At 43.9% G+C, this 15,128-nt stretch overlaps 4 protein-coding genes across 4 annotated transcripts; 2 read left to right on the top strand and 2 right to left on the bottom strand.

Annotated features, from left to right (window-relative positions):
- Positions 1 to 3,958: 3,958 nt before the first annotated feature.
- O0I10_005699 (uncharacterized protein) lies at positions 3,959 to 4,819 on the top strand (the record flags this gene model as incomplete). Its single annotated transcript, XM_058485737.1, has 5 exons — positions 3,959 to 3,975; positions 4,083 to 4,148; positions 4,220 to 4,306; positions 4,375 to 4,596; positions 4,657 to 4,819. 5 exons carry the CDS (start codon positions 3,959 to 3,961, stop codon positions 4,817 to 4,819), a joined length of 555 nt encoding a protein of 184 aa, XP_058343572.1.
- A 3,840-nt stretch (positions 4,820 to 8,659) lies between these two features.
- On the top strand, positions 8,660 to 11,385 carry O0I10_005698 (uncharacterized protein; the record flags this gene model as incomplete). Its single annotated transcript, XM_058485736.1, has 13 exons — positions 8,660 to 8,926; positions 8,982 to 9,112; positions 9,166 to 9,357; positions 9,413 to 9,580; positions 9,638 to 9,867; positions 9,939 to 10,048; positions 10,105 to 10,241; positions 10,305 to 10,380; positions 10,438 to 10,494; positions 10,551 to 10,745; positions 10,809 to 10,901; positions 10,969 to 11,037; positions 11,095 to 11,385. 13 exons carry the CDS (start codon positions 8,660 to 8,662, stop codon positions 11,383 to 11,385), a joined length of 2,016 nt encoding a protein of 671 aa, XP_058343571.1.
- Positions 11,386 to 11,469: 84 nt separating this feature from the next.
- On the bottom strand, positions 11,470 to 13,266 carry O0I10_005697 (uncharacterized protein; the record flags this gene model as incomplete). Its single annotated transcript, XM_058485735.1, has 6 exons — positions 11,470 to 12,055; positions 12,111 to 12,591; positions 12,654 to 12,737; positions 12,805 to 12,867; positions 12,938 to 13,100; positions 13,189 to 13,266. The coding sequence occupies 6 exons, from the start codon at positions 13,264 to 13,266 to the stop codon at positions 11,470 to 11,472; spliced, it is 1,455 nt and encodes a 484-aa protein (XP_058343570.1).
- Positions 13,267 to 13,693: 427 nt separating this feature from the next.
- On the bottom strand, positions 13,694 to 15,013 carry O0I10_005696 (uncharacterized protein; the record flags this gene model as incomplete). Its single annotated transcript, XM_058485734.1, has 1 exon — positions 13,694 to 15,013. One exon carries the CDS (start codon positions 15,011 to 15,013, stop codon positions 13,694 to 13,696), a length of 1,320 nt encoding a protein of 439 aa, XP_058343569.1.
- Positions 15,014 to 15,128: the final 115 nt, after the last annotated feature.

Here is a 15,128-nt window from a genome sequence, read left to right as displayed (position 1 = left end):
AAGAGCCATGTGATCGCTTCCTTTTCCATCCTGCCGTTGATCCATCTTTTTCTTGGTCATTTCCATCGCAGCTCAACTAGGTGTTGCGGCGTACTTGATAGCTGATATGGCATCATCCATTGGAATCCTTATGTACCAAAGCAAGTTGCTACTCGTAAATAAAGTTGCTTTTATACAATGGCTATCTGCTGTTGACGTGATGACGGCCACAAGGCAAGTTGCTGCAGGTAGCTTGAGACAATGGAATGAAGACTTTCCTAATGGTAGCTGCTGTCAAGTTTGGTCGTGGCAGAGGAGTGTGCAAGAGCGTGTGTTGTAGTAGAGTGACAAGAATGTGAATGTCGTTTGAGACAATAGAGTAGATAGCAACTGCTGGAATGAATGCCGTTACGTTTGACCGTGGCAGATGAGTGTGCTGGACAGTGTGTAGTATCAAAAAAGGCGTGTTGCGGGCGTGTACATGCCGAGGGCTTTGCCATTCAGTCAAAGACGATCGGATCAAGACATTCGTAGGGTTGACATGATGGGTTGAAACAGGACAATCGTTCGCAGGTGGTAGTTGTACTTGAATGGGGCAACAGTTGAGAATGGGAGGAAGAGAGCAATGAGCTGAGAGTGGAAGAAGTGGAAATTCAAGTAGGCTGAGCTGTCGGACACCTCTTGTATAAATGCATGAACACTGTACATCAATACTTGATATCGGGATTGCCCCTCTCGAACCTGAAACTTTCACACAAGATGCTCTTGAACATGCTGATCGACATTGTCTTAAAAAAGATCTCATGTTCATTTGTTAAAATTGAATTGGAAGGTATAATGTGGGATTTACTATGGAGGTTGGAAAGCAGGTCAGCGCCGGATTCATGATTTGTCGAAATAGTATGAATTACCTTGGGATTCTCCATTTCGATCTTGAAACTTTGTCAAGAAGTTCGCTGGGACATGCTGATCAACCTCATCCATTTTGAATTAGCAGACTTCATTGTGAAGATTTAAAATGCGGGGCGACCCAAATGGTGGATGATGGGAACAAAAGAACGGAGGGCCCACCGCCCCGAAGTTGCTCCCCACCAACTTGAGAATTGGTCAGCAGGGTGCTCTCGGGCATGCTGATCAACTTTTTCTAATAAAAACCTCACGCTTCATTTGAAAATTTGGAGTGGGAGCGTCCAAAAGTTTGAAAGACGGAGACATTCGCAGGGTCTGTCTTTCAAGAATTGACATGTTCTTTGTTTGGGCGTAGCTCAGTCAAATCAGCTCGGATCAAGACACTTGAATCATGGAAATAAACGTCTGGAGCAGGAGCATCATTCCACTGTCATACAACTAGCAAAAGTTGAGATTGAGAGGAAGTGGCTCTTAGCTGGCAATAGATGATAATGAATAAAGTATCATCCATCAATCCTTCCAGTCATGCAAAACAGCTGAGTTACACAAAGAAGTCCTCCTGCATCTTTGGCTCCCTCAGGGTCTATCTACTTTACAATGAACAAAGACCACTCTTCATATAGCATCACGCTTACAGCATAGTGAAAACATAAAGGTGCCTGTATCTCCAAACTTTACAATCAAACGTGGGGTTTTTATTAGAGCAATGTGCTCGGCTTGGCCAACAGCATCTTGTGTGAAAGTTTCGCGTTCAATGTCGCAAACAGCCCAAAAAATATTTTTTGGTCGTCGTCGTCGAAGAGGTCGACCCCCAGATCCAGTTTGGCTGGTGGCGACATTGCGAAATCTGGGATTGGCCACGATGGACTTCATAGTTTGACACAAGATCGCTTTCATCCCGCCGAGCAACATTGTCCCCATAAAGATCCCGCGTTTCATTGTAAAGTTTAGAGATACAGGCACCTTTATGTTTTACATATGATGTAAGCGTGATGCTATATGAAAGATGGTCTTTGTTCATTGTCAAGTAGTATTTTTTTTTGTATTCAAATGTTCTTTTATTTGGGTTTGGATTCCCAGATAAATCTAAACTAGAGGTAAGCCCGAAGGCACAAACAAGAGGACAGCACGAAGGCGATAACAGAGGACAGCCCGAAGGCATAACAGCCCGAAGGCTAAAGGAAAGCCCGAAGGCGTAACAGAGGACAGCTCAAGGCATAATCAGGACGGCACCAAGTGCTCACAAGCGGGATCGAACTCGAGTTGGCGGGAAGGTCGGCGGGATCTTGACCACTTCGCTACGGGGACTGTCATTGTCAAGTAGTATGACTATAATAGAGCCAAAGATGCAGATGGACGTGTTGTGTAACTTGAGTCAGTCAGCACAGGCGATGCATGATACCTGTACACTATTTAGGACTAGTTCAAAATGCCAGCTAATAACCTTAGTCCTCCCATTCTCCATTGTTGTTCAATCCAATGCATACGAACGATTGTCCTACTCCACCCCAGCATGCCCATCATTCAACTTTCTTGATCCTAGCTGACCTGGTAGTAATGCAATGGCTGTTGTTGGATAATCATTATTGTGTAATGTGTAAAATGGCACGCACCCTTTTGCTATACGTGAGGATCATCATTTCTTTTATTTACGTGTACCTATTGTCTATCGTGAGGGTGATGATGACGATGGGTGGATGGTGTGTGTGTGGGGTCATTGAGTGGCCTCAGTGTAATAGCAGTAGGGGGATTTAAACTTGGGGGACAGCAGCTCCACGACTTGACACAACGCTTCTCTTCTCTTTCTCCCACCTCTGCTTTTATCCCATTCACGACATTGCGATCAAGGTAATGTACTGCAAAAGAGTGCTCTTGTTGGTTGTGAGGTATTAATGTAGTTCTGAACATGCATTGTCAGGGAGTGTGTGTGTCCAAGTGCCGAGGAATGGGGGTTGGCGGGTGGATGGCTATTGCCATGGCGATACCGTTGCTTCCTCTTGTTCGTTGCTATTCCCGCTCTACGCTTGGTGTCAACAGGTACATTCAGAGCCCAATGTTGCAGCCGAACTGGTTCCATTGACGTGTTAGCTTGTATAGAGGGCAAGTTTGGTCTCAAGACGTTGGCTGGTTTGGCTTTTTGTTTCGGTCAACTACACTATGCTTTGCGGTTTCCAGTAACCAACAACAACGGGTCTTTACGAATATGCAAGAGGCAGGTGTAGGGAAAACAATGGAAATGGCGTTTACTATGCATGTGTACTAATGACCATGGTGCTTTTGTTGAATAGGTCTTTGGTCAAGCGATGCAGCTGTAGACATCATCGTCATCATCTCTTCGGGTTCGACTCCCAATATGTACCTTTTGGGCCATTCGACAGCAATACTCTTCGTGATACTGTACTTCTTTTGCTGATGTCTCATTGATATCGTGACCTTACTCCGGCTACTGCTATTGCTACTACTGCTGCTGCTGCTTGCACTTCTTCCTCTGTCTCTTGTTCTTCTTCGTCTTCCTCATCCTCGTTGTCTCCTACCTCGATTTCGGTACCTCCCGCCAAGCGTGTTCGTCTCACACTCGATGATGTCACCCCTCATTCCTCTTCCTCAGTGACAAACGGTGACAACGACGGTGATGGTGAAATTGAAATGAAGACCTTTGGTGTATGTTGAAGGATAAGGACACCTTGGATGGGGGACATGCTTATGTCACTACAAAAAATCACGTTTCAAGTGGCAGGTGGATTTATCAGCTGTGATTTTCCATCACTTCGACTCAGTACTCCAAGACGCTTGACCACTTTATCAGTTTGATCAACCACGCATGACAACATCTCTCACGCCCACTCACATATAAAGAGGGCTGTTGTCACCAACACTATCATACGTCCTTTCTTTCTACTGCTTGTATTCATATCATCATCCATGGCCTTTGGTAAGTCTCAAGGATAGTCTTTAGTATGTGATCCCCAAAATGAGAGTACTCATGCATTCATCTTCTATGTAGTTCACTTCATTGCTTTACCACTTGGTGTGCTCATTGCTGCCTAATGACATTTGGCTGTGTTCCTTCATGATGGATCCTTTGTGGTAGGTGTAGCTTTCATTTATATACGATAATAAGGATGCCTTGTCTGATAAAAATTTGCGGCTCCTTTGTAGGTGTCATAAATACATGCGTTTGATGTGTTGGATAGCCTCCAAAAGTATCGCAAGAAGTCATTCCAAGTTGATCCCAAGAGTTTGAGCGATACTCGGCTTTTGTAAGTGATATTCTATGTGATGCCTTTTGTTAATACGATGGTCACTAATGCCTGCGACAAAATTGGGTTAGGGCAAACAACAATGTTTATCTGTTCCATCAAGATGAAAGGAAATCTGTTGTCGCTCATATGCAGATCCATGATGAAGACGGTTATGGGTAAATGTCACTGTTCTTTGGTCTTGAACTGCTCTTTTTGCTAACTTTGTCTGCTCTTTTCAAAAAAGTGAACGCGGACAAAGAATCATCAAACAAGTCAAGGTTGATTTGGGTATTGAGCAGGGTATATCACCCATCAGTCCTAACACCATCGCCTGGTGCCACGAAGTCTCACGTAGTAGGCACGCTGACTATGCGGATATTCAACGTACCACATCGAGCATGCTTGTCAGTGCTGCGGAGTCAAGGAGCCAGGGTGAACTAATTGCTGCCAACGTATTACATCACCTGTAAGTTGAAGCATGCATATGTAAGCACCTGAGGTATTAAAAAGTCGTTCTTTTTCATAGCGGCATCAACTTTGCGAACCAAGTCATGGATATATCGATGGAAGACACCTATGTTCACGGGGTGGTCGGTGTCTTATTGGAAGCAGTTTTCCAATCAATGAATCGAACAAACATGCCGGTGATTATAGTGGGATTAGCATTAATCGAGTGCATGAAAATTTAGGGCTAATGGAAGGCTACATAGGAACCAAGAGGAAGCGGAAGGAGGCCACCTTGAAGCCTGATTTCCTTGTGTTCGTCACGCAAACAAGAAATTCAATGTGGGCGTCGCCGAGATCAAGCCATCTGGACGTGCAAAGTCATCCAATGATGGGGAATCAGATTTGGTCAAACTAGGACGGGAGATGCAAATCATGCTTGACGACTTGATCTCCTATGGTGTATAATCTCCCGTAGTCGGAGGGATCTTGGTGGAAGGCTCCAACATGTCAACTAAGAAGATGACGTTACATCATCCACAAATCTACCAGCTTGTGCAGTTGTCATCAGTACCGATTTTCACCAACATACAAGAACTCGTATTACTGCCCCTATAATAAGAAATTTAATCCAGTTGAAAGTAAGTGTCCTTCATGATCGATTAAAGGGAGCAAAGGAAACTAGAAGATCGCATGTACTAACTTTCCCCGGTATCTTCTAGAACATCGTATTGAAAACAGCAAGCAGAGCAAAAAGGCGTGCATGTGACCGATCCAGTGATGCTCCTCCCTCCTACCTTTCTCCGTTATCATATATGTCATCATGTACTTACAAGCTCAAGAGGCGTACAAAATCCATGAAAACTAAAGTCTGGATCTCTTTGTTCCTTGTCCCCTTAGCATCCATCCTATCTCCATCTGTTTACATTAATATCAGTTTGCCCCAACACATCTTATATTTTATGCTCCATTTAACAAAAAACAAGTATTAAACAACATCGCTGGTGGCAATGACATACTCAGACAAGCATGATTTACCTCCCTCTTATGATGCAGGATGAACCTCATATCTTGTTGTTAACAACCTAGAAGGAAGCATGCACGACCCCGTCCATTTGTGTCGTTGTAGATGATTTGGATATTGCAGTGGGCTTGAAGAACACATGCTTTACGTGCTGGCGTCCATTGTTATCCTGGCTCATTGTCCAGGAGTAGCAATCAACATTATCTCATTATACAATAAACTTCTCATTGATCTTTACATGCTACGAACTTCATTGTAAAGCAAACAAGTTGCTTATCATCCACATAAGTTATAGCCAAACATACAATGTGTATCATCATATATAAATAAAAGTGTATTGGTAAAAGAAAAAAGCTTTGTATGTCAATGCGTCGCCTATCAACCAAGTTGGTTTCCATGGTAAAGCCAAGAGGGGGAGGGGAGTTGCCAGGTAACGCCCAACACAGAAGGGACACCACACAATGGAGAGCATCGCCATCGGAGACCACAAGGAACAGAATCGCCACATAAGATCGCCAACAAGACATCGCCAAGGAAGGATCACGGCCATTCAGAACAGGGACTCCATGGAACTTGCTGCATTACGACAACCTACAGGATCACCCCCATCCCATTGTATGGCAAACCACACCGCGTAGTTGTATGTGATTTCGCACTATCGCAACACTTGTCGTTCCTTAGGTTCTTTCAGGCACTCAACGCGAACGTGTATTACCATTTATCCTCATGACTTGGTTGCCTTGTCGTCGTGAACAGCGAGGCTGAGGAAACCCCAGGGTTGCCAGGATATGAAGAACCAGTGAAGCTGTGGAACTCCCAAAGCAGACATTCACCAAAAGAGTACCCCTACTCACTCCAATGAAAAAAAAGTACCTCGCCGTCCTTGGACTTGCTGCCTATTCTTTTATTCGCACCGGGCACATGCTGTACCGAAAAGAGAAAGAAAGAGTGAGTAAAGAGGCGCTCATTGTTGCGCAGCCTGTTTTATAGTATTGACGTGCTGGGCTTGAAATTTTTCTGCCTCTGGCGCGTGCCATAGACGGCGTTTGACGTTTGGCGTATTGAGTTAGTTGTATTATTGAGTGCTGTATCTGTGTACGAGTGAGTCTATTCTTCTATGGTGTTGAAAAATAAAAAGGTTTATGACAACAATCTTGCAAGTGACGCTAGTAGTGAAACATCCACATTGACACAAAGCATCCCCTTAATGCCGATGCGGGGAATACGCGTCTGTGCACAAGCGGCGCGTGTGTTAGTACCACTGCAGCACCTAATATGGTCATAAACATACATAAGAACCACCGTGTCAATTCATGAAAGCAATGGATGGCCATTCATGTATAATAGTTTAACATCATTGACTAGTACCATATAGAGACGAACACCCTATGTACGAGGTTGTAGTGTGATTGCACGACGTTGTAAGATGATCATGTACCAACCATAGGTAGTATGCATCCATTGAAATGGGAAATCACAAGTTCACGAGAAAAGCTAGCACCACAGGACTCTACCCTTCTACTTAATATTTTGGAGCACGAAATGCATTTTTTATATCTGTTCGGCGTAAATTTGCTTATGCTTCGTGAGTTATATATGGCTGGGATCTTGATGCGTATGTAGGCTTAGTAATAATGTAGGTTCTTCATCAGTGTCCGTAACAAAGCCTTGCTATTCGTGCCTTTTAAATATAACCACATGCATCCTGTGGTTGATCTGGCGGGTTACCGGTGGGTTCTGTTTCTCGAAAAAATCAGATACAATGAAAGCAAAAACAACTGATCATTATGTATGCAACTTACGAAGAGTACAGCCTCTGTGATAGCAACATTATTCAATGGATCGAGTCCAGCAGCGCGATTCATCGCTGGTAGGCGTTACTCCTCGGCATGACACGCGTACGCATTTGCTGTGGCGAAAATGGCGGCAATGGCAAGGGCTAAGGCAGTGAACTTCATTGAAAGTAGAGCGAGGGTGTTGTTGTTGTTGTATAGGGATGAACATGAACGTGGATCTGTTTATATAAATTTTCTACCTGCTTCCGGTAATCTGATCTTTTTAGATGCTGTCAATGTAAGGATCAGCATTATGCAGTATGCTGCTTTCGTTTCAAAAAAGCAGTCCTTCAAGGAACATGCAGGGCCATCGATCATGTCGATATGCAAAACACCTCCAGAGAGGGGAAGCTGGCGAAAACACATGCAGCCGTAAAAGTAGTTTTCACTATGATCTGATGCAGCTGAACACCCTGATCGTATTGAGCAACTATTTTTTGACATGGATTGAATCCACATACTACATTGACAAATGCATTTACAAAGTTGAAGGTATTCTTTAATGTACATGGTATGTATGAGGAGGTGATGTCAAGCTTCTCAGTCATGTGGCGTAATATTGCTTATCGTTTTTGTATGCTTCTTTTAGATCAGGCGAAACGATGTTTCCATCATCCACGCTACCATTTCATGCATGGCAATTCCAGTGTTCTTATCACAATCATTGATGTGACGCGATCATTTCTCTTCTTTGACACTAGTCTCGATTAATGTCAATTCTCGTTTATCATAACCACCATAAAAACGGTTGGCTGTTACTTGCTTCTACAGTATCCTCTATTATGATGTGCATACATCTGCTGCGATAACGACTACATAGTGCATGTTGTTTAGCTGAGGATGAGATCTACCATCTGCATATTGTACTCGTTTCAATAGCCGTCATGTCAAAATAAAACAGGCATTTTATTGATATATCGCTAGCGGCTCTCACCAAGCACAAACTCGACCCTCATGCATGCATGAATTCTTTCTTTTTATCTACCTGTGGGCTAAGAGAAGTGTGCATTGAGAATTTATTGGCGTCTCGAACCAACAACATCTTAGTACACTAATAATGGGAGCTGGTTGCGAAGCAACGAATAACAAGGATCATAAGGAAATAGTCCACGTCTCACGACGGCTTGTTTAAATACGTCACGTGATTGATTCTTTGGATTGGGATTCCATGAGCGGTGAATAGTGGGTGGTGGGCAAACTCAACTCTTTCCTGCATCTACACCACCATGACCGACCTCGAAACGACATTGGCAGTTGACGGTCAACAGCAGCTTTCCATATCCAACAAGCCCAACAAACTACTTGCTTCCAAGCTGAATAAGGTGTTGGGGTCTTCAGCATCGGATGACAAAGTCAAGACAGCATTGACATCGCTCTCGGCTATTGCTGATCTGGATGAGACCGATTTACGACGCAACCTTCGTGGCACGATTGAAAAGAAGGAAATTCAAGTCAACAAAAAGTTTATTGAAGGATTGGGACGACTTGTGGAGGTATGTATACAAAGGGATGATTTACAAGGATGTCTATCTCACGCGTGTCAGGAAGCAATTAGAAGTATTGGAGACTGAAGTGGATACCATGGGCAACGTCTGCAACAATATGAAGGGCAAGTTGGATCAAGCACGCGATCAAACAGCCGAGATGATTGAACAGGCGCATAATTTACAAGATCGCAGGTAAATGCAAATGAATGCATTGACAATCCTTGTTCCTGACACAACCTTTTTAGCTCGGCGTGTGATACACAAATCCTCGTGGCCGATCAGTTTTTGAAGACGTTTACACTTTCTGAACGGGAGGTCCAAGTCCTCAGTTTATCATCTTTACCTATTGACGATGAATTCTTTGCAGCCCTTGAACATCTCAAACAAATCCATCGGGATTGTCGCGTGCTTTTAATGACCAAGAACCAGCAGGCTGGGTAAGGGTGGATTCACTATGAAGGAGAAAGGATTGGAATTGATCAGAATTATTAGTATGCAGATCATGGAGTCAATGTCAATGCACCAAGAAACGGCCTATGAGAAACTCTATCGGTGGACACAATACGAGAGTCGATCATCCTTTGGAGGCGATAGCATTGATGTAAGCATGCTGATGACAAAGGCATTACACGCGCTTCGATATCGGCCTGTTCTTTTCCAGTAAGTAAACGATGGATGGATGGATCATGACATCTTTGGGTTCTAACAATGGTACAGAACCATTTTGGATGAATTGGCAGTGGCTCGAAGAGAGGCTGTGGCACGTGCATTCATGAACGCTTTAACAAGAGGTGGCCCAGGAGGTACTCCACGACCCATTGAATTACAAGCCCATGATTCTTTACGATATATTGGTGACATGTTGGCATGGATCCATCAAGCCTGTGCCAGTGAAAAGGAGATGCTTGAAAGCTTATTCCAGAAATCAGCCACGTCGCGTAACCAAGGTAAGTCCAAAGATGCGTGTTAGATGCATTGTGTGGTGTGTAACCATCATGTGTGTGTGTGACATTCATAGAGCCAGAGGATGAGAGCACCGAAGATCAATCACAATCCATTATTCATATTGATGACGCTATCAACGACTTGATGGATTATGCAATGGAAGGAACATGTAGGCCTCTCAAGGTATGTATATGTGGGATGTAGCGCCATTTACATGGAAGATGCTGATAATGCTCAAGACACGCATGGAACAAGTATTGGTGTTACAACCAGGAGCCATTACATCATACCGGGTAGCCAACCTGATCCAGTTTTACGCGGTCACCATCAGCAAGTTACTACGAAAGAATGCCGCATTATCAAAGGTGTTATGCGAGTAAGCGCGTCAAAGATCCCACAATGAATGAGAAAAGCAAGGAGCTGATTCCAAGATCTTTAGTGTTACCGATATGGCATACAAGTACTTTTTCCGCACAATCAATGGTCAAGCCGAACGACTTTTGCAATCTGCTGATGTGAGTTTATACCTATTGTTGATAATGCACGATGATGCTCATGATACATCCATATAGCCTCCTTCTCGTGAATTGACGATATCGCCTGTCGTAAGAGATATGACATTACAATTGGTAAGTATTGCATGATTGTAGTGGAATTACGGCACTGTATTCATCCCCTTTTAAAGAAAGAGATCATTTCATCGTATGATTCTTCCCTGGTGGCAACGTCTGGGTCTGCAGAAGGATTACCTGAAGTCGACTTTGGAGAAACACTCGATGCTATTGTGGATCCCCTATTACAAATGTGTGAATTATCAGTGGGCAAGTTTGGAAAAGTGGACCGTGACATATACCTAGTCAATTGTATACATCATATCGAGGTATGTAAACGTGTACTTGTGTGAGGAAAATGGAAGGCATTATGAGCTAACATGACCCCGTAGGCTGCCTTGGCACCATTCCCATTCACAAGCAAAAAGCATGAGATTTTACATGAGAGAATGGATCAACTATTACAAGACCTAGCAACCGATCAGGTAACATTGTGCAACAACACGCATATACAGGGTTTGATTTCTCACAGGTTAACTTTTTCTACTTTAGTATGAAGATTTGCTTAAACAATCCGGCCTCTTTGACATCAACAAGGCTGTTGTGGATCATGATCCCAAGGTATGCATGCCAAAGGATGATGTGAAGGTTGGCAGAGACTCATTGTGAGATACATAGATGCCATTATCAAAAGTACAACATATGGATACCGAATCGCTTTCCTCAGCATTAGCACGATTTGACTCGTTTTTGATCACCATCAGTGCTGGTGCATCACCTGAGCTACGCCGTTTGACGAGTTCACAACAATATCACAAGGTGCAGGATAATGCCATCCGCCTATTATTCGAAGCCTACAAGCGCATTCATACAGCTGTTGAAGATCCTACCAACGAATACGAGCATCCTGATCGCATATTACCAAGGACCATTGAAGAGATGGAAGCCATTTTCTCGTTTGCTTTATAGAAAGAGGGGGATGTGAACAATAGAAGTAAATACATAAAAGTAATGTAAGGATATGTATACAAGTGTACAAAATGATGACTATGACTATTGGGTCGTCGATGAAGGCTGTGGATGGGTAGCAACAGGAGTATCCGATGCACTCGAAGATGAAGGGGTAGTCACTGGTTTGGGTAATCCATCACGACGTGTGTCATCAGCATCCATGATAGGTTTAACATCGCTGCTTGCTTTGCGATACACGAAGGCGTCTTGATGTTTCCAGTTGTAAGGCAACATTTTAATCCCGTCAATGACACAACGGCACCATTGAATGGGTCCAAGACGTTGCATAGCGAGTAAAACGGCAGTAACAAGCCCCGTTAAGAAACCAATACCATCATTGGAAAAAGCGATAATGGCACCCATGGTGATAAGCATGATGGTCCAATTCTCACGCTGTTTCCATTCTTCAGTGACGCCATTGTTGACGGCACGCGCAGCTGATCCTAACTCGACCCCTGAGATAAACAAGAGGACTGCCAGGATCGAGTTTGGAAACACTTGTAACAATCCCACGAGCGAGCTTCCGAATAAAATGCCAAGGAACAATTTAAAGAGACCAAGAATCACCACCGATACTTCTGATCGTGCGCCAAATCGGTATTGTCCTGCAAGTCCGCCTGAGCCATGACTTTTTGCATAAATTAGAACCATCATCCATATATACACAATCAAGAAAATTTTACCAAAAGGGCATACTGCCAAACCAACAACCAATAAGGTTCATTGCACCCACACTCATGGAAATAGTAGCTGTATCAGCATGGCGATCGGGGAACAAGTCATCAATCAAAGCACTGAGGGCAATGACCGAATTGAGAGCAGTGAGTGGGATTTGACCTAAACCAGCATTGGCAAAGCCTGTACGAAATTCTTCAGGAGTAGGGCGAATAATTGTATCGGGATAATGGCCTGCTGCCACAGGACGATCTAGGGGTAAGTCGCGATCTGTAACAAACATCCTTACAAGCGCAAAGATCAACCCAATCAAAAACAAAATCAATGCACTGGGTATACGTGTACGATAGCAGATCATGACAAAGATAAAGGATAGCAACACCCAAGTATAGTTATCCGACCAATTGCTTGCCGTGATGGTCCATTCCAAATCCTTGATCAAATCATGAGCCTTTTTGATCAATGAAGCAGCAGCACCCAATTGAATTCCTGTTGACATGGTTTAGTATCTTGTAGGATGGGAGGGAGGAATGGCATTATTGTGTATTCACCTCGAACAACAGCAACCGGGGTATACGAACCCACAATATGGATGGTGCGCGTAGCGCCTAAAAAGAATACAATGGCAGCACATCCTAATGATGATTTTTTAACAACAACGTTATGGATCGAGACCTTTTGACTTTTCCCACGGCAACATACCTAAGCCTGCAGACATGTTTTCTTCAATGGTCATCGAACTTGACAGTACCGTGGATGCAATGGCTATTCGGCTACCCGTCAATACATCGTGTCACACGTACACCTATGTTCCCATTCATTCATGTTGTTGTACCTTTCATTGGCTGCACACACATGGGTACCTGGAACATGACACCCGACAAGATGTTCCATATACCACCAAACCATAATGTGCTCGTCAAATTGATTTGACCTGCAACAGCCAAGGACACCATGATCGGAAGTAAAGTACCCAGATCACCAAGACTTCCAGAAATCTATGTATCATCATGCATCACCATCACCATCAATGCGTTAATCAACCACCACCCCCATGTTGATAGTATGAGTGACTGCGCTATTCACCTCGTGAAGATTAAAGTTGGTGACAAGACGTTGACCAGCACGCTGAGGCCAAGTTGCAATGGCTCGTAAATTGATCATTCTGGAAAAGATTGATCCGAAAGGAGCGGGATAGAAAGGTGAAAAAAAGTAAAGTGTGTCGCGTCGTTCATCCTTTTATAGACGCGTCCATACATATCCCCGTTCCGAAGCCCATGTGTCACCATGCCCACGCTGTGTAAAATGTTCAAAGATGGTCAAATGATGCCAGATCAGTGTGTAGTCATCATATGACGCAACCTTGACACACGCATACACACGATAGGACTTGACCCTATCACTTTGTAATGTAACACGAAGAAGCAGCAGTCTTATCATTCACGTTCATTCATAGGTGAGATTGAAAAATGCTTATCTTTTTTTGAATAACAAACAAATGCAAAGTGGTGATGTGATGTGATACAAAGAGATAGAGGATGCAATATGTGTGTGATAAGAGCAAATTGAGGGGGGGGGGAAATGGAGATTATTATTGTTGTTGTTCCATGAATCGTTTCCATGCGACTTGAATTTCAGCGCGTGCTTCCTGCAACTTGGCAATAGCCGATTCCCAAGCCTCCATGTCTTGTTCTTTTGCATTGCCTCCCATTTCCAAGAGTCGTAAACGAGGCACTCCTTGTTGTGCAAGTACCGCTACAATGCCTTCCAGATCCGTGATCGAGATATTGTTGCATCCGATATCCAAAGCCTCAACACCGCTCTCTTCCAAACCTGGCAACGACTCTGGGAAACCATTCACGTTGTTGTTGAATAATCCCAAGTGTCGAATGGATGTATTGAGCAGAGCACCAAAACCTTCATAACCAATGGTATTGGATCCCAAGTCAAGATGCTCCAATGTGCACTTGTTGTTGTTGTCTTGCATGATACCCTCGGCCAAGGAGGCTGCACCTTGATCATCGATCTTATTATCACGCATTCTCAATTCAATCAAATTGCCCTTGCACAAATCCTTCCATTCGACGGCTGATGATTCGATACCATTCTGGTCGACCCACAAGTGTGTAAGCGTACGATTGGATTTCATTGCTGTTGCCAATTGATGGATCAATGCATTGCCGTGTTCAGAACAAGCGGGTGTTGTTGTATCATCTTCCTGTGGTTCGTCCTGTGTCGTTGTTGTGATGTTGACCAATTTGAGAGATGTGAGATGATGGTTGTCTTCAAGTTTGGCGGCAAGATCACTGGCACCTTCCATCAATGGATTATTCGAAAAGTCAAGTTCCTGCAATTGATGCAACTGTAAGGCTCGAGCTCCTTGAGCACCAATAGCGTTATCAGCAAGGTTCAATCGCTCCAATCCACGTAGACCTTCATTCAACTTTTCAATGATCTCATCCGTCATGTTGTTGCGTGCAAGGTTGAGTGAGCGTAATGTTTCATTCTTGACGAGGCTGTCGGCAAGCAAAGCAATAGCATCGTTGTCGAGTCCCTTGTTTTCCAAATCAAGATGTTGTAGTCCTTCATTCACAGCCAATCCTTCACAAAAGATGGATAAAAGTTGCTTGTTCTCGCCCAAACTTGGTGTTCCAATGTTGAGACTTTCCAATGTATCATTCAGTGTAAGCGCCTCGCTCAGCTGTTCCATTGTCTCGATATCCAAAGCATGTCCTGAGCAATACAACTCTTTCAGTGTCGTGTTGTGCGCAAGTGCTCCAAAGATCGACTGGAAATCCGATTGCGAAAGACGTCGCATGCTCATAATGTGCAGTGTTTTCAATGAAGGGTCGTTGTCTTGAAGTTGCTTGATCCATTTCTGGACCGCATTGTCGTTGCCACCCCACACCATGGTTTTGTCGTATTTGCGGGAAAGAGAAGAAACCTTATCGCGTGGACGGCTACCGGGCTGGCTGAGTGAGTGGTGGTGGCGGCTGGGCGGGTGTATATGCAAGTTACCAGAGGGA

The sequence above is a fragment of the Lichtheimia ornata genome, assembly GCF_029851405.1.
Source record: "Lichtheimia ornata isolate CBS 291.66 chromosome Unknown scaffold00023, whole genome shotgun sequence".
NCBI lineage: Eukaryota > Fungi > Mucoromycota > Mucoromycetes > Mucorales > Lichtheimiaceae > Lichtheimia > Lichtheimia ornata.
Note: the sequence above shows the minus strand (reverse complement) of the source record. Positions and strands in the feature narration are given on the sequence as shown.